At 34.7% G+C, this 25,248-nt stretch overlaps 2 protein-coding genes across 8 annotated transcripts; one reads left to right on the top strand and one right to left on the bottom strand.

The window, feature by feature from the left end:
• Window positions 1–84: 84 nt before the first annotated feature.
• On the bottom strand, window positions 85–7,527 carry LOC123310666 (UDP-glucose:glycoprotein glucosyltransferase). The gene is made up of 21 exons (XM_044894230.1): window positions 7,286–7,527; window positions 7,012–7,235; window positions 6,723–6,952; window positions 6,479–6,670; window positions 6,194–6,363; window positions 5,882–6,077; window positions 5,381–5,815; window positions 4,929–5,150; window positions 4,489–4,844; window positions 4,147–4,399; window positions 3,680–3,871; window positions 3,379–3,625; window positions 3,039–3,324; window positions 2,232–2,441; window positions 1,953–2,177; window positions 1,733–1,900; window positions 1,499–1,670; window positions 1,245–1,427; window positions 792–1,184; window positions 235–385; window positions 85–174 (listed from the first exon to the last, which is right to left on the bottom strand). The coding sequence occupies exons 2-21, from the start codon at window positions 7,232–7,234 to the stop codon at window positions 137–139; spliced, it is 4,542 nt and encodes a 1,513-aa protein (XP_044750165.1). The 5' UTR covers window position 7,235; window positions 7,286–7,527; the 3' UTR covers window positions 85–136.
• An 89-nt stretch (window positions 7,528–7,616) lies between these two features.
• On the top strand, window positions 7,617–23,352 carry LOC123310667 (MFS-type transporter SLC18B1-like). 7 transcript variants are annotated; one of them, XM_044894235.1, is made up of 14 exons: window positions 7,631–7,754; window positions 8,475–8,528; window positions 17,708–17,939; window positions 19,634–19,865; window positions 19,976–20,049; window positions 20,105–20,252; window positions 20,554–20,622; window positions 20,700–20,790; window positions 20,847–20,986; window positions 21,047–21,240; window positions 21,300–21,401; window positions 22,229–22,397; window positions 22,454–22,687; window positions 23,199–23,352. In XM_044894235.1, the coding sequence occupies exons 3-14, from the start codon at window positions 17,716–17,718 to the stop codon at window positions 23,277–23,279; spliced, it is 1,758 nt and encodes a 585-aa protein (XP_044750170.1). In that variant the 5' UTR covers window positions 7,631–7,754; window positions 8,475–8,528; window positions 17,708–17,715; the 3' UTR covers window positions 23,280–23,352. The 7 variants fall into 7 exon arrangements, with proteins under 7 accessions (XP_044750172.1, XP_044750170.1, XP_044750168.1 ...); XM_044894233.1 differs by lacking the exon at window positions 7,631–7,754 and adding an exon at window positions 8,067–8,206; XM_044894237.1 differs by lacking the exon at window positions 8,475–8,528 and having other exon boundaries at window positions 7,617–7,754.
• The last annotated feature ends 1,896 nt before the right edge of the window (window positions 23,353–25,248 follow it).

Raw genomic sequence — 25,248 nt, 5'->3', positions numbered from 1 at the left:
AAAATTTACATGACATCTCAAACTTTACTGTTTTCAAATGAAATTTCCAAAGTTGTAACTTGCTTGAAAGTAAAAACAGCTATGTAAATAGTGACTTTTTAATCGAAAAATTTGTATATAAATCAATTTGACATCCCTACAATTCTGTATGTACATCTGTACTGTCAGGTATATCTGTAAAATAAAAATTAGTCAGTAAGGTTCGCATGCATTGACGTCTTTCATTCAACCTACTCTTTTCATTTTCCGCTGCAGGATCCTCATCCAGTACCCCAGAATCGATTTTCTTTTGAAGCTGCCTTACTTCATTATCATAATTTTGCCATTCTGGAACTATCCTGACTGCAGCTGACAATTTGGCTTCTTTTGTCAAAGGATTATTACACTGCAAAATGATTACTTCATATTTATGTTCCTAAACACTCATTCTCATTAGTAATAATCTTTATTGAAACAACGTTGCAAAGAACCAACGACCTAGGTGTTCCTGCCCATGTACAGATTCATATTTCAAGTATTTTTCTCTAATCCCCGCCCACTGCGAGATGCGAACCACTCAAGGTCAAAGAAACTAGCTTCATCAAAATAGTAGAGTGATACATCTTGTCAAATTTTGCTTTTTATAAGCCTTAGAGAAATTTAACATGTTAATGAGGTTAGATGAAAGTATCACATAAATTTCCTTCAATCGAAGAAAAAAGTTGGGGATCACAGTCTCTTTATTCTCTTCCATATATGCCTCTGGTAACACATAGCACATAACCTATATAAAATGAATCATCAAAACTTACCAAATCGATGGTCTTAGCTGTTTTCTTCGAATTATCATCACACCAAGTTTCACACCACAACCATTCTTGAGGTAGGGACTTGATAGCCACCTGATGAATCATGTTATTAGGTAAGTCTTGATCCAAGTTGGATAAACTGTTCGGATCTTGACTCAGTGCTTGATACTGGCCTCTAAGCCTGTCTCCAGCAGCTATTCTACGGAACCTTTTGAGATCAACAACATAAAGAGCAGAAATGTGATATCTTCTGCCTTGAAGATGGTTCCTCCAATAACCCTGTCTCCAAAATCGGAAACCATCCATCTCCTTTCTAGAATCGCAGAAAGGAGTGTAACCATATGGAGCTCCCCCTAAATCTAACTGCTGCAACTCCCTTAGATCGGCTCTAACTACCTGTAATAAGAATTGAAATAATAATGCATGCAAAGGAGAATCCCTTGTTTCATTCATAACCTGATCTGCATCTACAAAAATGATTTTTTTGACATCTAGCGGGAAGAGTACATCCAAGAACAATATTTTGTATCCCCAAATTGTTCTTTGTTTTTCAGTTTGCTGATGCAACCATCTAGGCCATTTGTATTGAACTAGTTCATACTCAAATCCATATTCTTTAGCCATGTAAGGCAAGAAATCCTAAGGAGAAATATCAATTGAATTTTCACCATATTTACACCAAGCAGACCACTAGAAGCACACCTCCTTACCTTTATTTGTGGAGATAGATAGTTTTTCAGGAACCAAAACTTCACTGGTGTTTTGGTGTTTTTAAGTACTGATAACATCATAATTCTTAAAAACCTTTCGTACAAATGTCCAGAGGCTAAAGAGAATATATTTAGTTTCTCTTCTGGTTCATCTTCATTGCCACCAAAGGAACTAAGATCAGGATGAGACATTTATCGATAAAATTAACTTTTATGTAGTAATTTTCAACTCACCTTGCAATTGAGTTCCAAATTCCAGTTGGCGAATCATCTTCAGATAACAAGTCCATGTTAAACTTGTCAGGTTTCTTTTGCACTTTTAATCTAACAATATGAGATCTCAGAGAACTAATCAGAACTTTGATATCAGTGGAATTAGCCGGAGTATCTGTTCCATCGTGACTGAAAATGAAGAAATGAAGCACCAATGGGAAACAACAACCTGAGTGTTTACCTGACAATGTCATAAATTTCGGAGCTTCTACCCTGCCTTAGCCTCAAAAGCCAAGCACCAGGGTTGGCTTTAAGTTGAAAATAACCAAGATTAGCCATAACAATTGTATCGACAATTACTGGATGGCTTTCAGTACCAAGAGTAATTTGAAGACCTCTGGGGGGACTTCCAGATGTGACATCGAAACAGTGACCTTCCAAGAGCAAGTACTCAAGTTCATATTCACTGAAATAATTCAGAATTATAGTAGTTTTCCAACCTATTAGTTTTCATATTCACCTATGTACATTACTGTCAACATTCTCTAATCTGATGTTGTCCAAATCGTAGACAGATCTGACTACTTCCACAAGCCAGTTTTCAGGTACATGGTAGTTCTGGGTGAGTAGTGGTGATGTTGGCATGTTTGCAAATTTCGCTATTGGACCGGGGAGTTGTTTTCCGTTTTCAGAGAACTGAATCTCTTTTTCGAGAACAAAACGGTAAAAACTGAAAATAATCAAATAAGGATGGCATGATTTTATATTGGAATAAGAAAAAGTTTGGATTATTTAGACGAAGCGTATCGATTTTGTTTTTTGAGATTTACCGAAGTATAGGGTCCCTTTTTAGAAATTTTTGGATCGCCAGGTGTGGGGATTATTTGAATTTCATTTCAGGTTATAAAAAAGCAAATATTCTTTTCGCAAAAGAAAAAACGCGATGCAGCCACATCCTATGGAAAATCGATTATTTGGGAGATTTTCCTAAGGTGAGCCACCTGGTGTGAATTTGTATAACTAAACAAACTAGAGATAATACCTGTCAGTTAACATCTAGAAATAGAGATGATTTTTGGTGTTATAATATGAGTTTTGACGAAAATATTATTCAATTTGGTGAAAACATCGTAACATTTTGACTTATTTATTTATATTATTATTTTTTATTATTATTTGAGAACCCACTGGATTTTATACAGAGTAATTGATTTTCATAATGAATGTACTGGGTCTTGGAAACGTCTTTGAGATCAGGAATTTTATATATACAGGGTGCGCTTTGAATATAAATTTAGCACGATAAATAGAATTTTCGGAAACTCACCTTTTCAGAGGCATATCACTATTCTTTTCAACACTGTTCAAGAAAATTCTTATGTTGCAATTCAAAACTTCATGAAGAACTTGCAGAATGGGCCCCAACTTCTGAGCACCTCGAGAAACTGGATCTACTATAGCCGTCAATTCGAAAGCAACACTATCTGCATGTCTTGCAGGAATTTTGACAACTGAGTGTGTCTCTGTTTCTCCTTTAACCTCAAATCTAGATTTAGATTGAGGTTTCGATATCAATAGAGAAATAATTTTGAGTAACGAATCACTTGTTATATCTGGAAGAATTCAAGAATTGAAATTAAATAAAAAGATGAGAAATCGGATAATACCTTGAGCATCATCAGTTTCTTTAGATAAAGATTCAACAATTTTATCAAGATATTGAACCGAACTGTACCTCTCAAAGAGGCCAAAGTCCTCTTCAACAAATGCCTCATCATCATCTAACGGACCTAGTATCCTTCCATTAGCTACAATTGCTCGCTGCCCAACACCTAAACCCAAAACCCTTTGACAATAGACCCTCAACATTTTCAAGTTCAATTCTTGACTTTCTACTTTTGATTTCACTTCGGCCTGAAAAATTTATTATTAACGATTTTATATTTAACCTAAAGTGTGAATACTTACAGGTAAGGTAGACAAATCCCCTTTTTGTATTTTATTACATTCATCTTGATTTTTCAAAAGATTTAATGCAAAAACTAGTGCCTTATCTGCTGGCAGAGTTTCCAGTGCTGAAATAATGACTTTATTCAAGGAGTTCTTATTGGATCCCTCAACATTCGGCATAAAAGTCACCCTTATGTCAGATTCCGTTTTCTGTAAGGATATAAATAAAATACTAGAAACTGAGATATCTGATTTTCACTAAGCCAATGCACCAGGTATCTACTAAAGTGGGTAGGGTAAGGTGGGGCAGTATAGTGTATGGTGGAGATGAGGGTAAAGTAGAGAGTAGGGTAGAGTGGGGGTGAGGTAGAGTAAGGTAGGGTAAGCTAGAAATAAGGAGAGTTGAGTAAAGATAATTTACTCATCACAAACATAACCTGAGCAACATTCTTGAGAAATGACAGGACTAAAACGAAAAAACTTACAGCATGTTCAAGAGCAGCTACTAAAATTTCTCTAGATTCTTTTCCACTTAAATCTCCTACAATCCAATATGTGAATGTATGGAATTTTCGTCCTTTCTTGGATACTGTGAAATACTTCACATTTTCCAAAGCAGTGGCTGTCATGTCCCTAGGACTCAACTTGATTAGGTTCTTTACATCTGTTATACTTGATGGTGTTCCGAGCATGTCCAGATTTGTAGATTTTTCCTTGTTCAAGACACGTTCTGTCAACCTTAATAACAAAAAATTACAGTAATATAGGTTCTGTTACCCAAATAGTTCATTGCCATCATTTGTAAATCACAACATAAAAATTATTACCTAGGCATAACATTAGGTTGATTCATCATGTGATCAACCACATCATCGACATCTGATAATTTCCCGCGATAAATGGCTCTTTGTAGTGTCTGAGTCTGAGTCATAACTTCACTGAGCACTGCTTCTTCGAAATCATCTACATTCACTTGATTAGCTGGAAGAGGGATACCATTTATGAGTGCTTGTGGAAAATCACTTCTACCCAAACGCTGAATAAAGTCATATGATAATTGTCGTCCAAAATCATAATCAGAATAGGAACCCAAGACTTCGTCGATATCTGCCTCATATTCCTTCTTAAGTTGAGCCTTTACATTGTCAACAGTAACCTTTTTTTCACCAGCAGCAACCATTACCTGAAAACACCATAATTTGTAACCTTGACTTAATTTTTTCACATGTAGTTTATTGCTTTGGTTTTCCATATTTTCTACACTTACATTTTTCAAAAAAGAGACCGCATTTTGAGGTGTTTTCATCTGAGACACATAATTAAAGGCACATTGCATGGCTACCCCGGCATCATCCAAACCTGTCAGACTACTAGAAGGATCAACCTTGAATACTAGACCTACTCTGAGAGGAGCTGTGTGTACCACAAATGATTCAATGAGTTTCACAACCCCTCTGGTCTTGGTATCAGTTGGATCAATTATCAAAACCTGAAAACAAAATTCTTCATAACCTCACTTCTTTAACGAATCATCAAAATCGTTGCTGTTGGTTACAGTAGGGTAGTCAGAGCGTTACTTAGAAACGGAGTGTGGCTGCCTTAGGGTAACCAATATTAATGAAGGATTTTGACAATTCATTAGAGTACCTACTTCATGTAGTTTGGAATAAACTAAAATTCATCCTTTTTAGCTTTAAAACAAAATTGACTTTGACTTACCAAGTTAAATAGGTTTTTCTTGACCTGTCTCATCATACCAGGAAATGAGGGTCTCAGTAGATCCATCAAGCTCGATGACCATCGGTTATATTTTGGATCGGTTTCAATATTATTGACCCAGAGAATAGCGCTGTCCCTAATGTCTATTGCAAACTCCTGTGTACTACCAGCTTCAGTGAAATCTAATGCTAACAGAGAACTCAATTGTTTGGCACTAACACCAATCTTATTTAGGCCTTCCATGGTACGAAGTTCTTGTCTGATGATATCTAAGATTCCATAAACATCCATGACATCAACATCGAAAAACATGCCATTGATAAATAGAGCTGTATCCTGGGGTTGAAGATTGAGAGTAAGAGCAAATATTTCCTGATTTTTCTTCACCTCTTTTTTCAGTTTTGAGTTCACTGTAGTCTTAACCAAACTCTTAGCCTGCAGAAATAAATCAAAATTAGGATTTCCAACTAAATACACCTCTTATATGAGCCTGCAACTCACCAGCATAGGGAAATTTTGAGCAACATAAGTGAGAACATTTAACGATTCTTCTTTAGGAGCATTCATAATACGTTCAGCAGCCTGAAGACTAAGTTCTTGAAATTGCCAAACTTTTAATGGAGCCATCTCATTTGAAGATTCTTCTAAATGTTGCTTGAATTTATTCAACTCGTTGACTTTGTCAGGAAACAAGGTCCTAAAATAAGTTTGAGTATAATCAAATTCTATTCCCATATTGTTGATTATTAAGGAGGGTCACAAGATAGCTTATAAGAACTGAAATTCATTAGTTGTAGAAAAACAAATACTTACTTCAATTTTGAGAAGTCAAATCCTTCAATTTCTGACTCTTCCTCCTCTTGCCCAGATTCTTCCAACTGGCTATCATGAATTTCAGCATCGTCTTGAGCTTTGTATTCTGTTGATTTCATTTGTAGCTCTACACCATAGCCAGAAAGTCTTAGTTTTCTTCCATTCTCATGCTGAAGAATATTATAGTAAAGTTATTTAACTAGTACATGGCTTTACTGAGGTCAATAAAGGATTAACAGGTAATGGATCATATAATGAATTACAAAAATTTATACTCAAGCTTACCTTCACCAAATGTCTTATAATATAATCGATAAAACCTTCTTCAGCTTTCTTGGACAAAATACTATGGAATTGTGCAAATTCACTAGATCCTAATTCACCATATAAAATTGCTATATTGCTTCGATTTTGGGAACCAGGAAAATGTGTATCCACATTGAATATTTCTGGTTTGTCTTTTACTTGCAATGGACTCTAGAATGAATATGTTATTACAACCAATACAAGAAAAAAAATTAAATCTCACTTTTTTGAAATAACTTTTTAATTCCTCTAACGAACATATCAAATGGCCATTAATATCAACTACTATAGAGCACACTGGTAAATTTCTCTCTGAGGCAATCTGATTAAACATTTGAATTTTAGGCGAATATATATGAAGTGAAAGGCCTAATTTTAGTACTTCTAGTTCAGCTGGTGTGATTGTCTTGCCAGCTATCTCTATCACAGCATCGTATTTAGCTTTGTCGTTTTCTAAAACATTTTCTCCACTTATAGAGCTATGTGTGTATGTTTTCATTCAATATTCTTACCCCTTTCATTTAGCGGAGGGTTCAATTTGCATATAGAATCTATAAAATTCCAGTAAAAATCTACATTTTCGTCAGCTAAATATTCTGCAACCTCCAATAATAAAGGTGTAGCTTCCCATTTAGCTTCCAATAGAGTGGTAACTGATTTTGATTTTTTATTTTTTGCGTTAATAGTGGAAACAAATAAAACGCACAAAACGAAATAAATTCCAAGGTTTCTCATACTGAAAAAAAATTCGTTTATTTAATGAAACACAAAAATCCAGTGCATCACCTTAAATTAACCTAAGGTTATCAACAGCCAGAGATTTAATTTTTCGAACTGTTATTAATTGAATTCACATCGATGAGATACTATTTACATCTGAATATTGGGACATATATTGCTAGTCTAAAATATCACAATGGAGTACGGAAAAATCATTCCATTTTCATGAAAATTGCCTTCCGCTACAACAATAAACCGAAAACACGAAAACCACTACCTGCTCATGTCAATATTCCAACTGGAAAATTGTCAAGATAACCAATAGGCTGACGCCACCGGTTAGTGCGCATTTGGCAGGTAAGATGCTTGCGCGAGATCAGTTTTCCATTTCCACGTTTTCCTCAGCATCAATCTATTCTTCTCAGATAGATTATTCTTTTACTGAAGAGTGAAATTATCTCAATTCTATTATATTCTTTATAGGAATTTGTGGTGAAATCGCATAAGTTTTGAGGGTTTTATGAATAATTGAAAAGTGAGCATAATATGTATGCAACCAGTAATACAAGTTGAAGCATGCTATGTGTATACAATTTTGCTTTTTCCCAAAAAAATTGATGGTTTCATGTTTTTAATTTGTTCAGCAATGCATGAAGTACCTCCATAGTTTTGCAATTATGTTAATGCATCAGTTGTATTCTTTGTTCGTAACTCTTCAGGAATTCAAACAGAATATTGATCAAACACCAATTCTACTCTAAAAATATAATAAGAGTCATGACTTCCTTTGCCAAAAAATAATATACGGCATATCGCAGAACGAAGGTTATTTGCTGCTAATAAACGTAATAATCGTCACTGCAACAACGTGAAATGCAAATTACAAGTCATCCTATAGTACATATATATCTTTACTTATGAAGTTATTCCTACCAAACAATCTAATTACCATCAGTAGTAAGATTTGCCTGAGCAGGTTTTGAGCCGGTAGGTAATTATGTATTTTGAATAATTCATATTTTTCGAATACCTACTAGTGATTGTTCGATTTTCGTTCGAACGAGAGCAACATTTGTAAATGTCCATTTTCGTATAACGGCCTGAGAGAATAAGATAAAGATGCAGTTTTGCAGTTTATCTCAACTTCTGATGAAAGTGAAGTATCGAAAAATTTTGAATTACAATGAGAAGTGTTAAGACCTTGGATTAGGTATTATTAGATCTATTGTATATAACTATCCTATATTCATTACAGATATGGGGGACCGATAATTCCAAAAAAATTGAATGGTTGCTCTTGACCGTTAAAGTAAGTATGCATACAGAGAGAAATAAGTAACGAACAGAACCTCATATGTTCTGTATTTACTATTTTATAGGAAAATTCTCGTTTTTTTTCTTGTATCATATAATTGAGGAGTTGGGGGATAAATTCTCGAGATGCTCTCATGCAGTGAGTATCGAATTTGGGACATCCTGTACATAGGTACATCAATACTGAAAATTTGATTCATTTTAAAAAGTAAGTTTTCTGTCGAATATCCACTTAAATTTTTGAGCAGTGTAGATAAATCCACGACCAGAGACAGAGTTTGTCTCTGCCACGACCAGTCACCTCAGGATTCCGTATATATTGCTTTGAAGGCACCACAATTGCATTTTGTACGAGTTTTACTGCACCAATCGAGTCTTTTTTGGGCATCTGTCCAATCCAACACCCAAATGTTAGTGTAGTGCCAAATCTCATAAATGCTGCTCATACTAATAATTGGTAAAAACATGCTCCGATTTCACGACATGTCATAAAACGATCTTCCATGAGTTTTCGCACAGTACAGTTTTTATTTGAAACAATTGCCGATTTTGGGCGATCTTCTAACTAGTCAGTCTGTACAGGGTGGGCAAAATTCGTTGTCTACTGAGGGGATCTCGAGAACTCTAGCAGCTAAAAAAAAACGGATGACACATTCTCGAGCTCTTTTTTCATGACTAATCCAAATCTGAAAACATAATCGGCCTATCATTTTCAGATTTCGAGTTATAAACAAAAATTGAGATTTTGACGATTCCGAAAAATTCTCATAACTTTTTTGTCTTTGAAGTTACAGATCTGAAACTTGAACCTTCTTAGGCACTTCCATACGTAGTATCTACTGATAAAAGATTTAAATAATAATAAAAAAAATATTTTGAGCTCATCAGTGGATTCTACGTGAAAAAGTGCCTGTAGAATGTTCAAGTTTCGGATTCGTAACTTCAGAGACAAAAAAGTTATGAGAACTTTACGAAATTGTTAAACTCAAAAACGAAGTATCGTAGGACGCTGGGGTTCTCACCATTCTTTGTTTGCTGCTATAGTTCTCGAGATCCTCTCAGTAGACAACGAATTTTGCCCACCCTGTACGGCAATGTTTGAATTTGAATTCAGTCTACTGGCGATATATCCTCTCAGTAGACAACGAATTTTACCCACCCTGTACGGCAATGTTTGAATTTGAATTCAGTCTACTGGCGATATATGCATGGTTAATGGTTTTGACTGGTGCTTCATCGTTATCATTGAAATATAAGTTGATTGATGCACTATTCTCTATTCTTGAGACCGACTAGGTCGAAACAAAGATAAGCGAGTTAACTCAATAATCTTTAAGTCGATAGTCATGATGAATCACAGCTCGAAAATTCTTACGATTGAATTCCATTTTTTTTGCTGAGATAAAATTTTTAGCTCATTGTGAACGAGATAAATATTGTGCCCATTTCAAAACTTTCTGGGCTTGCACACTATGGAAAAACTATGAAAAAGTTCTTCATATGAAAAAGCCGAACTTAAGGACACTAAAGCTGACTCATGGAGGGGGTTTTACTCCCACCAGTCAACCATTCCAACATATTACTCTCTTCAAAATCTTTCGATTTTTTTGAAATTGTACTTACAATTTTTCATTTCTTCTAATCAATGGGGAATTACGTCCCCAATAACCCCCCTTGGTACGCCTATGATTAAGGATGGCAATGGCAGATTTCACCTGGCAATACCAGTGTTGCCAGTTCTTAATACATAAAGAGCATTGAACTCTGAAAGACCTTTTAGAGTTCAATGATAAAGAGCAACCCTCGACCCTCGTATCAAAATGACAATACGAATACTCTAACCATTCTACAGGGTGTACCTCAAAGAGCTACTAATATCTAATCTAAGGAGGCGATTCTTAGACTCATATTTTAAGAAAAAACATTTCTTGAACCCATATGCGTGCTAAAAAGTCTCAACCAGAGACAAGAGTCTCTCTCTATGGTCTCAACCAATAAAGATTAACTCTCCTCTTTCTCTTTACTTTTGAGATACAGGGTGATACGATTAAAAAAGAAACAGTTTTTCATAATTACTGGGATAATATTGTAGACATCCTTATAAAATTTGATACATGTCTTCTATGCATCAAGGTTCATTTTGTGATGGGCAAAAATTTTCATTTTTTCTACCAGTGGTTTCCGTGCAAGTTTTGCATTGAATATTTTTGGAGAGAAATACTACACCCCTGCTCTCACTGAAAATAAAAATTACTTTTGAAATCCGCATTCGTTTTTGAGCAAATTTGATCTCATGGATTTTCTTTGACCTACGTTGTTTTTCGCTTAAAAAACAAGAATTTAGTATCAATTCTCCTCAAAAATATGGTGGAGTGTAGAAATGACTGAGAGAAAATTAGTCCAGAATCAATGGGCTTAAAAAATTGAAAAAATGAAATAAATTTGTTTTTTCTGTATTCTACAGTAGTCTCGAAACTAGAAGAACAGCTCTTCACATCGTTCGAGCTATGGCAGTTTCATGCTGGAAAGTAACACTTTCCGCACTTGTTAGGAAAATAACTATTTTCTTCAAATGTGTGCGTTCAACCTTTTTTCCTCACGCGTTTCGAGTCGCAAAGAATCACTTTGCCAAACGGTGCAGGAATGAGTACCTACTGAAATGTATATGAATCATAAATCAGTAATACCACTTGTGATTTGTGATTATTTCGGAACTGATTAATGAAGAAAATATAACACAATATTCTGAATGAAAAATATGTTCATCACACCATCATATCTAAATTATTCCGCTCTCAAACCAAATATTTTGCTTCATATGAATGCGGTTAAAGAGAATTCAAACAGGACTAACAGGAGACAAAAAAAATCTCTATTTACACTATATTTGAACTTGAGATAAGGCTCCAATGTATATTTGCCTTGGAGGAATGAGATTAATTTAATCGAATTCGTGTCAAGAAGATAGGTAGTACATTCATTGTAATCTTAACACTACTTATTGTCTCGTGGTTTCATAGCTGTCCGATATTGAAGTTCTATACTTCAGTACTCCCACTTTTTGATCGTAGATGATCAGTTTTCTTCTGTCGATGACGAACCAGCTGATAATTTTTTGGACCTTTATAGAATTCGGGATAGTTATCAGTGATTTAAATTACACCAAAACTATCGTCTAATTTGGCCCACCCATTTTGCACGAAGTGTTTAAAAATTTTCTCTGATTGAGTGTGAATTTGTTGTGAACAATGCAGAGCAAGACCTACTCGGATAATATAAACCTGGCAGGTAATAATACTATAAATAGGGCTATAGTTCAATATATCTGGTACTCATTTAATCGAATCTGAGAAATATCTGGAATGTAATCAAGTTCATATCAGTAAAACTGACGCCTTCGCACCCACTGAAGCCCACGTGTAACTAGCGTGGCTTTTCCATGCCTATTCCCAAATTCTTGTTGTTCAATTTAGGAGGATCGTCAGATGACACTCAAATCTTGCGCCGTAGATCAATCTCTAATGGTGAGCAAAGATTATAGAGTTAACTAACTCTATAATCTAATCGATGGTGAGTTTATGCAGAGTTACTAAGAACCAATACCTAAGGAAGGGGCCAATAGCAGATGGCAAACACGAGCATGCCATCTGCCAATTAGATCGGTCGTTTTCTTAGGTATTAGTTCTTAATAACTCTGCATAATGTCACCATTAGGGTGGGTTCATACGGCGTTACTAGGAACTAAGATTGAAAATAATTTCTATAATTAATTATAAGGTACTCATTATTTTTCCATCAAGCGCCTCTCGTATTTTTTAATTTTCAATGGAAAAAAGTGTTTCAATAATATGATTTTCGCTAGCTATTTTTCTAGAATGACAGTAGTTCAGGAAATTTTTGAACAAGATCGGGAGCTGGGTGGTTACGGATATTAGAATAAAAATTAATAGTTCGAAAATCTCAATTGTAGGTACCTAAATCTTATCTGAGGGACATGGGAAGTTTTCTTCAAACTTGATCATATAGTCTTCAGCAAGTTGGTATTTCTGATTGAATCTGATCTGTCAAAACCATTATTACTTCTTGCCGATTAATTTGTATTAATTATCGATCTTCCTCGTACTCTCAGTGAATGCCTGTCGCTTCTGAGAAATGTTCTTTTTTACATATTTAGTTCTTTAGTGATATTTGCAATTATTTTTTTTCGATACTATAATTCTGTATTGTGAAATGGCTCGAAAAAGGCTTATATTTTTTCAGGTAGAGAATTTTTTTAAGTGTCTCCGAAAAATGGATTTCGATGTTCTTAAGAATAAGTAATTGATAATTAGAAAAAAATTTTCTTGAAAAAAAATGGTGGGGGGAGGCGACAAAATGTTTTTCACACGTGGGCGCCGAAAATCTTAGAGCCGCCCCTGTGCTTCGAATATTGAATATGAATAGTAGAGAAAGGGAACCTATTATATTGTCCCTCGTAAATTGGTCCCGTGTATGAAGAAATGTAAATGTTCAGAATGAATGAAATGTACAACCGACGTCGATGACGTGTAGTCAGTCTACTCGGACAATAGGGCAGAATGTATAGATAGGATCCAGGGGACAAACCCACATTTTGGAGTAGTTGAAGACTGGATATTCAAATTCCGTCGGATGAGACGGGTTTCCGTTATCTCAAAGTCTTGTGTTTTGTGATAATAAAACGCTGTTCTATTTCTAGTGACGAAATTTCAATAAGCTGAGTGCTCAATTATAGTTTCTCGTTAGGTAGAGTATTATTGCTGAATAATAAAATTTTCTATTGTCGTACCTACCCGTAACGCTTAGTTGTGCCTGATTCAGAACCTATTTCTCGGAAGGTCTTTTTCGATTTATGAGATGTCAATAGTCAGTGCCTCCAAGGAACTCTGTTATTCCACTTGACTGTACCTTTTACCTTTCCCAAACTTTCGAGTTTACCTTGATCTCTCTGCATCAGCTGTATCGTCCAAAACACATGTTAGTTTTCGATTCTAACCTATTGCTTCTTACTGCAATTTTCGTTATTCTATTTATAAACTGTGTCTACGGCTTTAACGAAATTTTGTGCATCTCTGTTCAGACTTCAGTCTGTTCTCTGGCGATAACCAAGAATGGTCGGGAGGATTCCGGTTCAAATTGTACTTTTCTTGAGCAAGTCTATATAGAAGTTCTTAAGTTACAATAGTGTTCCATTTTTGGTGGATTTGAGATCTTATTTCAGGTATGTACAACAGTTCTCTTCCGAAAAACTAGAGTTTATACAAATCATACATATGTTAGTTTAATCCTACTTGTTTTGTAATCTTATTTATTGTTAGAAGTTTAGATAAGTTCGAGAATACCATTTCACATACACAAAACTGCATATATGTCCGATTTGGTTATGATTTCTACAACAATTTGAACAATTTCTACACATTCCAGAAGAATTATGTGTCGTTTGAATCATTCCGTCACAAAATGCTCACAAATTTCTTCTACACGTTGGAATTTCATGTTGATAAATAATAATTGAGATAAGTAAATGAAATTACCTGAATGAAAGGTTTTATCGGGAAATGAAAGTAAAAAGTACGAAATTGACAAATTGTGCAAAACTAAAATTATAGGAATATGTAAATGCGGCCCTGTTCAGATGCAGGTTATTTTCGCTATTTGCAATATAATCTGCATCGTGCACTCTCAAATTATCCCAGGTCAGGAATAAATGTGAATAATATTCGATTTTGATTGAAAAACAGACTTTTGATTTATAACGTTCTATGTGGGGTTATGTTGAGGTGGACTTGCTTCTTCATGTCGTGAGTTGCTAAATTATTGATATTTATTAAGTTAACCATCGTAATGCCACAATGAATGAAAAAGGTCAAAGCAAATGATTTTCTTCGTTACCATTATTATAACTCAATAAAATTTATATATGATTAACTGAAACATTATATCGGGTAACATGATAAGCATTTGAGACCGAGACCTTTTATGAGTGTATCTATACTTGAAAATAAAGAAATCACAAGGCCGCATAAATTTATCGAATATTTGCTGGAGATTTCATTTACGGGAAAAATGTGTGAACGGATTCGAACGCTATTCCTTACTCTTATCCCTCAATCTGCAGTTAGTCACTAAGCAGAATAATAATTATAGTTTACTTTACAAGTTTAGGTCAATACACTGGCAAATATTCTCTTTACATTTTGTGAAGCTGAAAAAATTCGAAGAAATCATTGTTCACTCGGAAATCCTGATCTTATACTTAGGGAACATCCAAGATTACTCTCTCTAATGTTGAAAGACCCCCAACTTTTTAATTTTAAATTTTTCGCATTTAGGATTTTTTATTTGAAGTGAACTTTGAGTTTAGACTCGCAAAACCAAAATCAGCTCATTGGTCATATAGATTCGAAAAAAAAAAGAATGACAGACAGACACTCAAACGATCTTTTTCCGTTTTTATGTTATAAGAGGATTTCATTATTCAAAAAAATATTTTTCGCCGTAAAAAACCGAATATTCAAAGATGAAATGTAATTATCGAAATGGAATTGAATAGCACGTAAGAACCATAATAAAAAAAGGGGTTTCGGACATTTGTATTTCAAATCCAAGCAGCATATTTGGAGCTCCACTTGCTTAATTCAGTTTTTTACTTGCCATGCAGTTGCCAGTTGCGGAAAAAGTTTAAGTTTAAATAATCCTAAAACGGTAGGGAACGTTCATTCAATGATATGCATCTTGACAAGAATGCTATTTGAAAAATTATTTAGAAACATATTAAATAAACTGCATCAAGGGTTCATGAGAAACGAAATTTCTCACTGAACACGAATTTCTATTGATGAGTGAATTTGTTAAGGAGTGGTATAAGGGGTGCTTAGAATGACTAATCAGATTTCCAGCTCTTACCTACCCGGAATTGTGAATGAGTTTAATCCCTAGACTGCGGCAAATTAAAAGAGCATTCCTGTAATGCTTCACAGAAGTCCGTAGACGAAATATATTGAAAATATCAACAAATCATATCCAAAAAGATATAGCAGATATAGGTATATTGATAAAGGTATGTTCATGAATGAACAGGTGTATTCTTTTTCTTTGACCTTCCCGATATATCCCTTAAATATAGGTATCTACTTGATTATAACTCAAGTCTGGGGTTATTGGTCAGGAACGTTTTATCAGTGTTGCAGATTTAGCTCTCACTCATAGGGTCAGTCTCAATCAATATGCAACTTAGAAACGATAAGTCAAACGAGCTTGCTGTGAATCATGAGGAATGACAAAGTAGATCTGAATTCTGTTTTTGGGATTCCTCGAAATCGATTACTTTTAACGACTGCTTCTTCCTTATTCAAACAAATATATGATACTGCTTTTATTCTGAATAATAGCTGAATAATTGATGGAAATAATAAGAATAATCATTTTTGTTGCAAATTGGAAAATTGCAGTTAATTGATATGATCTGAAATGGGTGAATAAATGTATGTATAGGTAATTCAAAAGTGTAGGTGGGACTTATTATGGTAGATTCTATAAATGTCTATCTATATTTTCTTCTGTTGGTAAATTATAAGAACAGATTCTTATGTATTTACAACCAAATATACTTGTGTTAGTGAATAAGTGTAACAAATTTTCAGCAAGAAAAAATGGTGATAGTTTGCAAATTCATTGCTTCGAAAGCAGTCCGTTCATTCAAATTATCAGTGCTGGATTTGAAATGTTTGAAGATTTGTTTATTTCGCATTTTTTGATATGTAATTAAGAATTTTATGTTAATATCATATCATTAGCGATCTCAATTTTTTTTTACAGAAAAGATGGAACGCCACTGTGATATTTTAAATTAAAAATCATTCATGAATTTCCCGCTCAATTTGTGACAAACAACTTTCATTATTTTTTTTTTCGTATGGGGCGCAATTTTTATGCAACATTAATTAATTTTAATTTTTAATACATTATCTAGAAGCAATGAGTTTCATCATGTATCACTTATAGGTATATGAGGGAGAACATTTTGAACATTTGTTGTATCTTTGCGCTTTTTCATTATAAGTGTTGTTTTCCGTAATTGTTTTGGTTCGATGTTATTGTATTAGATAGTTTTGATAATTTATTTGAGGAATGTAAAATACGCGTATAGGGTGTTACTTTTTGTATAAAAACGGTCCCTTACGAAAAAAAGACAAGAGATATATTTTTCACAAAATAAACTAGGATTTGAAGAATGTTGTTAAAGGAAATTGGTTAAAAATTAAATTCATCATTATATGCAAGAAGAAAACAGGAAGAAACCAAAGGATAGATTTTTGAACCAAACTTTGGATTCAGATGATATAAAACTTTTTTATTGCAAAACTTTCAAAAATTTTTTTCAATATAGCTCTTTTTGGTCTTCTTGTCATTTGCACTGAGACAGTTTTTTTCCATGAGTTATCGGAGAGTTTATATGTTAGTTATGTTAATTTTTCATACGAAACCTACCGCCGACAATAGTTTCGAAAGTTTTTCACTGACTGTTATAATATCAGAATTTATAAAATCTCCAAATATTATGATGTATTCACTTATTGTATGTTGTCTTTTTGGAAGTTTCGTTAATCTACATTTCCACCTTAACGCAGGCTTGATTGGTTGTTGCTTGCTATGTGTCTATTGATTTATTTTTAAGGGAATCTCCCATTCTACTCTGTAATCTGTGGAATCTCCCCATTCTTCAAGAACTGATTGAATCAGTTGTTGTCCCAGCGTGTGTCGTATGTATCAGTGCACAATGGGGATATTTCTCATATTATTTGAAACAACAACTACTCTGAAAAAATGTACGAATTTTTTGGGCCTCAATTTGAGCTCCGCATCTTAACGTCTTCTTTCAGTTTCTCTCCATCCAACTGTTCAGTGGATGAAAATAAAATTCAAAATTTGAATATTCCTAATACGGACCCGACACATATTTCCGATATCCCACACATTCACATTTCAGATGTGAATTCTAGCGTAAACAGACCGAATGTATCGATAACATAAAATTGTCTTCGATCTCCGAAAACAATCAACACCCTCGATTCCTAACCTCGTTTTCTACTGAAACGAAATCCATGAACCCCGAAATAAGTAAAGATCTCAGATTTCTCACGAATCTCTGCTCAGTTTACAGCATGGGGGGACCCGAAAAATGCTTCGTGAATCCAGATGGGGAAGTTACCGCAGAGACCTCGGGGGCCTGGAAGGGAAGATATGAGAACGAATCCTCTTGCAGTTACTCCATTTCTGTGGGGAGCGAGGAACCCAGGACCAGGAGGGAGAGGAGTAAATCCTTGTCGCAGTTGGATCCTGATATGGCTTCGGGAGAAGTGGCCAGGATACGGGAGAGATTGTTGAGGTAAGTTGAAATTTGGAAGCGTAAACTAATACGTGTTTTTATATCCTTATACAGGGTTATTCACTGCAGTGGCCTATTAGACGTTTATGGAGAATTAATCATAATTTAGTGCATGTTGGGGTTTTCGACAATGAACTTTTTCTCAAAAATATTTAATACCTAAGCAACTTCCGGTTATATCAGATACATCCTACTACTTTCTTATGAGGATGTATTGATATCTAGTTAGCCTAGACCAGTTCCATGCATAAAAAAATATTGCGTTACCCTAGCAACGAACAATAACTCATTAGAAGTGTCAGTGTGAAGTTTGAGGTCAAAAAAGTAAACCAGAGTTACGCAATAAATTAAAAGAAAGAAGATGTCCACCGAAAATCGAAAAATTGGAGTATCGAGCCATCATCAATTATACCTGTATTTAAAAAGGTTAAGAGGTAAGCAGATTTACGAAGATATGCTTAATACCCTTGGTGATCAATGTCCTTTGAATGCGACCGTGAAAAATTGGACTGCAAGCTTCAAAAGAGGTAAATTTTCCATTGAAGATGATGATCGATCAGGAAGGCCAGTTTCTGTGTCAGTCCCCGAAAATATCGATGCAGTTCATGACATGATTTTATCAGACCGCCGAAGTGGGCTAAAACGGATATCTGAAGTACTGAATATTTCATACGAACGCCTTCATCATATAGTTCACGTCAATTTGGACATGAGAAAAATTGCTGAAAAATGGATCCCCAAATGTTTTTTGAATGTTGACCAAAAGCGTGCAAGAGTAGAAGCGTCGCGTTCGACCTGTGCTCTATTTGAAAACGATGTAGACTTCCGAAATGCTACTATTTATGAGACTTGGGTACATTTCTACGATCCAGAAACAAAGCAACAATTGATGGAATGGCGACACTCTGGTTCTCCAAGACCTAAGATGTTTCGTGTCCAAAAATCTGCTGGAAAAGTTCTTGCTTCAGTTTTTTGGAATTGCCATGGAGTAATCATGATTGATTTTTTGGATAAGAGTAGAACAATAACCGGAGATTACTATTCGACGAAAAAATTAAAGAGAAAAGACGCGGAAAGCTATCCAAAGGTATTTTGTTTTTGCAGGACAACGCCCCTGCACACAAATCTCATGCTGCCATGCAAAAAATTCGTGATTTAGGGTTTGAATTACTAGAACACCCCCCTTATTCACCAGATATGGCTCCATACGACTATCATCTCCTTCCTCAACTGAAAAAAAGTTTAAAAGGTCCTAAATTTTCTTTCAACGAGGAGGTAATAAAAGCTGTGGAGGTCTGGTTTGCAGAGCAAGAAGAAACATTTTTTTTGAAAGGTCTAGAGACGTTGCAGGTTCGCTGTAATAAATGTATCCAATTAAGAGAAGAATATGTTGAGTAATAAAAGATTTTGACATAGAAATTTTGTTTGGTTCTATAGAAGGCTAAGAATTTTTCAATATATCCTCGTATTTCAAATGGCACATCACATACAGTATATCTTCGCATAGTAAATTTGCTGATTAGGTGGCAATTTCAGCAGTATACAATACTTTGGGTGAAATATTGAAGATTTTTTCCTGCAGAGGTATTTAAAAAAAACTTGTATAGTTTTATATAAGTTTTTTAAAAGACTCTACGAACCCTTTCAACATCGAAGTCTTTCGATTTAATCTAATTTTCTGTTTTTTTTTTCAGGACGAATTCTCATGTGGAAAAATCGCACCTCAAAAATTTCTCTGGCGTACAACGTCTAACTTTATTACTACTAGCCTTAGTAGATTTTATGGGATTTTGTTCCATGTCCATCATGGCTCCATTTTTCCCAAAAGAGGCACATCAGAAAGGACTGAGTGACACTGTGATTGGTTTAATTTTTAGTTTTTACGCTCTTATTATGTTCCTGACGTCACCCATTTTCGGAAAAATTGTAAGTATTCCTCAATATCTTCCTTATTTACTATTTGTGGTATTTATTTAAAGATTTTGTTTGAATCAATAGTGAAGATAGATTCTGGTCTAATTGAACCTTTTTTACAGCTACCGAAAGTGGGGACAAAATTTTTATTTCTCGGTGGAATATTGGTTGTAGCCATAACTAATATTCTCTTTGGGTAATATTGTCGCTACTAGGGGACTCTACAAAGTTTAATTCTGTTTTCATTTCAGGTTTTTAGTTTATGTCGATGATTTTACCCTATTTACAACATTGTGTATTTTAGTTAGAAGTATAGAAGCATTAGGTGCCTGTGCATATTCGACAGCTAGCTACGTTTATGTAGTGAACTCTTTTCCGCAAAGTATAGGAAGTGTTTTGGTGAGTTATATTGCATAAAACATAATATCTATATATACCTACGTTAAAGATCGGTTCAATTTTGAAATGCATCCGGATTATTTATTATTATTAAAACTTGTATTAACACCTTGTGATATCATTCTTTTTCAGGACTGTATATCTTTTTTCTTTCATAATCATTTTTTTTTTTTTCAAAAAATGTTTCAGTATTTTTACAACCGTTGTTGTGTGTCAATCGATCTTTTTTCAATATAAAGAATAATCCCAATAAAATTTCATTACATTGACTCAAAATATTTACATACTCCTTGTATTTCAGGGAATCCTAGAAACCTTTGTAGGCTTAGGTATGAGTACAGGGCCGGCTATAGGAGGATTTCTCTATTCGGTGGGTATTTTTTGAAATGATTTCCGATTGACGAGGATTTTCCAATTCCGAAACTAAAAAAGTTTTTTTCTAGGTAGCTTGGCGGTTTTACCCTTCCATTTTTAGTTTTGGGCATCACAATGGCTATTACAGTACCCTTAAATTTGCTATTTCTACCTAGTGTTGAAGGTAACTCAAGCTTCGATTTGTTCAAATCCAATTTTAAATGAAAAATATTTTTTCAGAGTGCAACATGTCTAGTAAATCAACTTCATTCTTCAAACTGATCAGAATAAAAGAAGTTTTGGTGATTGGTCTCGTTGTTGTTTTTGCATCTAGCACATGGGCCTTTTTAGATCCAACTTTAGAACCTCACTTGAGACAGGTAAGATTTCAAATTGAGTTCAATAATATATAGGTATAACATAACAATTTTTTTTTTCAGTTTGACCTAACGACTGGAAAAGTTGGATTGATTTTCCTCCTTTTTTCCGCTTTGTACGCTATTGCTAGCCCTATTTGGGGATGGTGCGCTGATAAAGTTGATAATCATTGGTCAATGATGGTCGTAGGATTATTTATAAGTACAGTAGGTTTACTTTTATTGGGGCCATGTCCATATATACCTTGGCTCGCAAGGTAAGAAGGTGTGATTAGATTTTAGTTTCTTATGATATTTATATATTTTTTTGTTGTAGTGCAAATTCCCTATGGCTCATCATTGTTGCACTTTGTATTCTCGGAGTGTCAATAGCACTCACATTATTACCAACATTCAGGGGGATACTAACATCAGCTACGTAAGTATAAGAAGATAGTAGTCTCCGATTAATTTATAATAAGATGAGCTTATTTATTACAAAACGAAAAATATTTGTGGTGGTCTCTAGCCACAGCTACTCCACTCAAATCCTTATTTATTAGGCAAGAACAATAATGTCTCTTGAGTCTGGGTTTCACTTTGGAATAAAAGGAAATGTGGAAGCCAACAAATTCGCTTGAAAGGGAGCACAAAACCACTTACTGGCTCAGGACCTTTCACCTTTCTGTGGTATAAGAAAATGCACCTAGAGGAAAGAGTTTCTTCAGAAGGAAAAAACCAAAAGAGAAACACTGTGGAGGAATCTTCCAGGAATGGATAATTCCAAAAAATTCCTCCGGAATTTTGAAACTGCAAGATCCAAGAAGTATTTGGATCTGAGTAAGAATAAGCTATGCCTTCTCACTGGCTTCCTCACAGGACATTGTCGCCTTAGAAAGCATATGATGAGGATGGGCTTATCAGAAATTGACTAGTCTAGATTCTGTGTAGAAAAGGAGGAAACACCTGTTTTCCTGCTTACCTAATGCAATGTTTTGGACGAGAAAATTATAGGAGGAATATGAGGACTCAGCCTCCTTGAACCCCTCTCAGATACTGGAGTTCATTAGAACCCCTTATTTTCAATGTCTCAAACTCAAATGGTGTTCTGGAGGACTCAACCTCTGTATCTAGTAATGGCATCTTTTTTAAAATATTCTCATTATGGTCGTAAAATAACTTGTTCAATATAAGAATTGTCAACTTCAATACTTCATGCATTTCTAAACGAAGTTAATAAATTAAACAATACAATCCCTCTTTCAGAGATGCTGGCCACAAAGAGTCGCTAGCAACCTATAGCGTAGTTGCGGGCATTTGGTCGTGCCTTTACTCTCTTGGTGAAGTTATTGGACCGTCGTTGGGTGGAGTTTTATTGCAGTATTATGGTTTTCCCCTGATGTCAACTGTGATGGCAGCTATCACTTTAACAATTGTAAGTTCTCCTACTCTTTGTTTTCGAACTAGTTCTAGATTATTATTGATTTTCAGGCGTTGATAACCCTCATGTATTTCACAACTAAAACGATCACCGGTGGAGAGGTTGCTCCATCTTCTGATAGTGGTATAAATGAATCCTGGAGAAGTTCAAGTAACAACAGCGATGATGAAGAATCCTCTGAAACAACGTCGCTGTTATTCTCGAGAACAGACCACAAAGATTACAGAACATACACTGAAGATAAAGTACAGAACTACGGGGAAAGCAGGAGAATGGATAAAAAGGTAAATATAAAACAATCAGCAATACCTATATGTTACAAAACGGTAAAATTACAACACATCGAGTCAACTTTTACACGAGTGGAAAATATATAGTTACACAATTTGAAAAGTATTGGAGCAACAGATGATTCAACAAAATAAATTAGAGGATACAATCGATATGACAATAATACAGAAAAACGAAATCTTCAGAAAAAAAAGTCTCCCTAAGTATAGTATCGATTTTACCTTCATCATAATTCCGTCTGTATGTTTGCCTTTATCGTGTATTTTCTATTTGTATAAATTACGAACTTGGTGATGCTGATTTGATGTGTTGCAGTTACTTATTAGTTGAATGTTCATATAATAATATTCTCTTTGTTTTATTATGGATTGAAAAAGTCAAATGACAACCAGATTTCCTCAGAGTACTTCTACTAGTTCATATTTTTTGAATATTCAGTACCTACTTTCTTAAAATTCATTGAAGATCTCGAAGAAAAATAAACAATTTTTCGTATTATTTCAGTCGGGTGATATAGATGAAAATCAATGCACAGATGTAAGAGGCACAATTTCTATAACAGGAGGTGGAGCTTGCGAAGTATGAAAGAAGAAATGAGAAGATTGTACATTTGTTTATGTATCCTATTTATTATATTAATAAAGTTGTCTTATAATTATTTCATATTTCTTTATTCAGTCCCCTATAAAATTCGGAGTACCCATGCAGGGCCTTCGCTGGCCTTTGGGGCCAAGGTGCCCTAGGCAGCAGTGGTCCAATTCCAACTCGTTGGCCGCCCTAAAGGAAGTAATAACTCTGTAGAATGCAAGATTCAGCTTCAAGGGGTTTCCGATGGAAGGATGAAAACATTAAATATATTCGAAAGTAAAATGATTAGGTTGATGAAATGTTCAACTTCAACAGCATAGAAATTATTATCACAGCATACCTATGCGTAAATATAAAGAGTCAGAGTTGAGACCTTATTCTCAAAAATGTTCACCATATTTTTTACCTGAAACTGCAATATCATTGGATAATTCTGCTATTTCGGTAGTGATCCCTTTTTTTCTTGCACCTCGTATAAATTTAGAATGAGCCTTCCATCAAATAAAGTTTGGATCCCTCATATTTCAGTCACAAATTCGTTTAGAATATAATAATGAAATAACTCTCCATATAATATGAACAGAATGGTAATTAAAACTGGCGTAGCGGAAATAACAGGCTGACTAGGATATTTATGATAGTGAAGAATATGCGGCACCTTTCAATTTGTTCCGATCTGTCATTATTACTTTTCAGAATATGTATCACATTGTGCTCTACGATGATTTTCTTGGAAGATTCGCATGTCGAAAACGAATTTCAAAAATTTCCGAAAAAGATGGGTATATACTTAAAAATTCGTCAAGACCAACCGGTTGCATCGAAGTCGATGAAACTTAGAGATTTATCACTATTATAGAAAAGTTAATATTTCAGAATATGTATCATTCTCTGCTCTACTATGATATTCCTGGGAGATACGCATGTCCAAATTGAGATTCGAAAATATCCCAAAAAGATGGGTGCACTTAAAAATTCGTCAAGACCAAACGGAGGCACCGAGGTCGATGAAATTCTGAGATTTATGACTGGATGAGTTGCTTTCTCAGAATATCTATCACATTTCCATTTACGGTTACTTTTATTGAGAGATAAACGACTCGAAAGCTGACCTTCGAAAAATCCTGAAAAAGATGGGTTCAGTTAAAAATTTGTCAAGACCGAACGGTTGCGCAGAGATGGATGAAATTCTTAGATTTATTACTAGGAGAGTTGCTTGTTCAGAATATGTATCACATATCTATCTACGGTTACTTTTATTCAGAGAACGACTCGAAAGCTGACCTTCGGAAAATCCTGAAAAAGATGGGTTCAGTTGAAAATTCGTCAAGACCGAACGGTTGCTCCTAGATGGATGAAATTTCCAGATTTATTACTAAAAGAGTTGCTCTTTCATAATATGTATAACATTTCTATTTACGAATACTTTTATTGAGAGATAAACGACTCGAAAGCTGATCTTCGAAAATACTGAAAAAGATGGGTTCAGTTAAAAATTTGTCAAGACCGAACGGTTGCGCCGAGATGGATGAAATTCTCAGATTTATTACTAGGAGAGTTGCTCGTTCAGAATATGTATCACATTTCTATCTACGGTTACTTTTGTTGAGAGATAAACGACTCGAAAGCTGAAAAAGATGGTTTCAGTTGAAAATTCGTCAAGATCGAATGGTTGCGCCGAGATGGATGAAATTTCCAGATTAATTACTAGAAGAGTTGGTCTTTAAGATTCTGCATCACATTTCCATGATGGCTGAGGTAGCATGATGATGCAAGATTTTAAATGCTCGTTGATGCGAATAGTGAAAAAAGTACAAAAAAATACTGTTCCTCCAATATTGGCATTCACTGAATCGGGAACATTCGTTTTAGAAATTTGGAACTCTATGATTTGTTCCATAACTCCTTCAAAACCTCATATCCTTCGGAATATGAAATGAAAGAAATGTTCAGATAATAAAAAACT

Source organism: Coccinella septempunctata, chromosome 4 (genome assembly GCF_907165205.1).
Source record: "Coccinella septempunctata chromosome 4, icCocSept1.1, whole genome shotgun sequence".
Lineage (NCBI taxonomy): Eukaryota > Metazoa > Arthropoda > Insecta > Coleoptera > Coccinellidae > Coccinella > Coccinella septempunctata.
This window is presented reverse-complemented; position numbering and strand designations above follow the sequence as displayed.

Bases quoted from the DNA above. Each gene is read 5' to 3' on its own strand.
- LOC123310666 (XM_044894230.1), bottom strand. From the start codon at position 7,234: ATGAGAAACCTTGGAATTTATTTCGTTTTGTGCGTTTTATTTGTTTCC. The intron at 2,442-3,038 runs GTGAGTTTCCGA...GATTATTTTCAG, and splicing joins AGTGATATGCCTCTGAAAAG to TTTTTACCGTTTTGTTCTCG. The intron at 1,901-1,952 runs GTAAACACTCAG...CTTCATTTTCAG, and splicing joins GAAATTTATGACATTGTCAG to TCACGATGGAACAGATACTC.
- LOC123310667 (XM_044894231.1), top strand. From the start codon at position 17,656: ATGAACCCCGAAATAAGTAAAGATCTCAGATTTCTCACGAATCTCTGC. The intron at 20,623-20,699 runs GTGGGTATTTTT...TTTTCTAGGTAG, and splicing joins TAGGAGGATTTCTCTATTCG to CTTGGCGGTTTTACCCTTCC. The intron at 20,791-20,846 runs GTAACTCAAGCT...ATATTTTTTCAG, and splicing joins ATTTCTACCTAGTGTTGAAG to AGTGCAACATGTCTAGTAAA.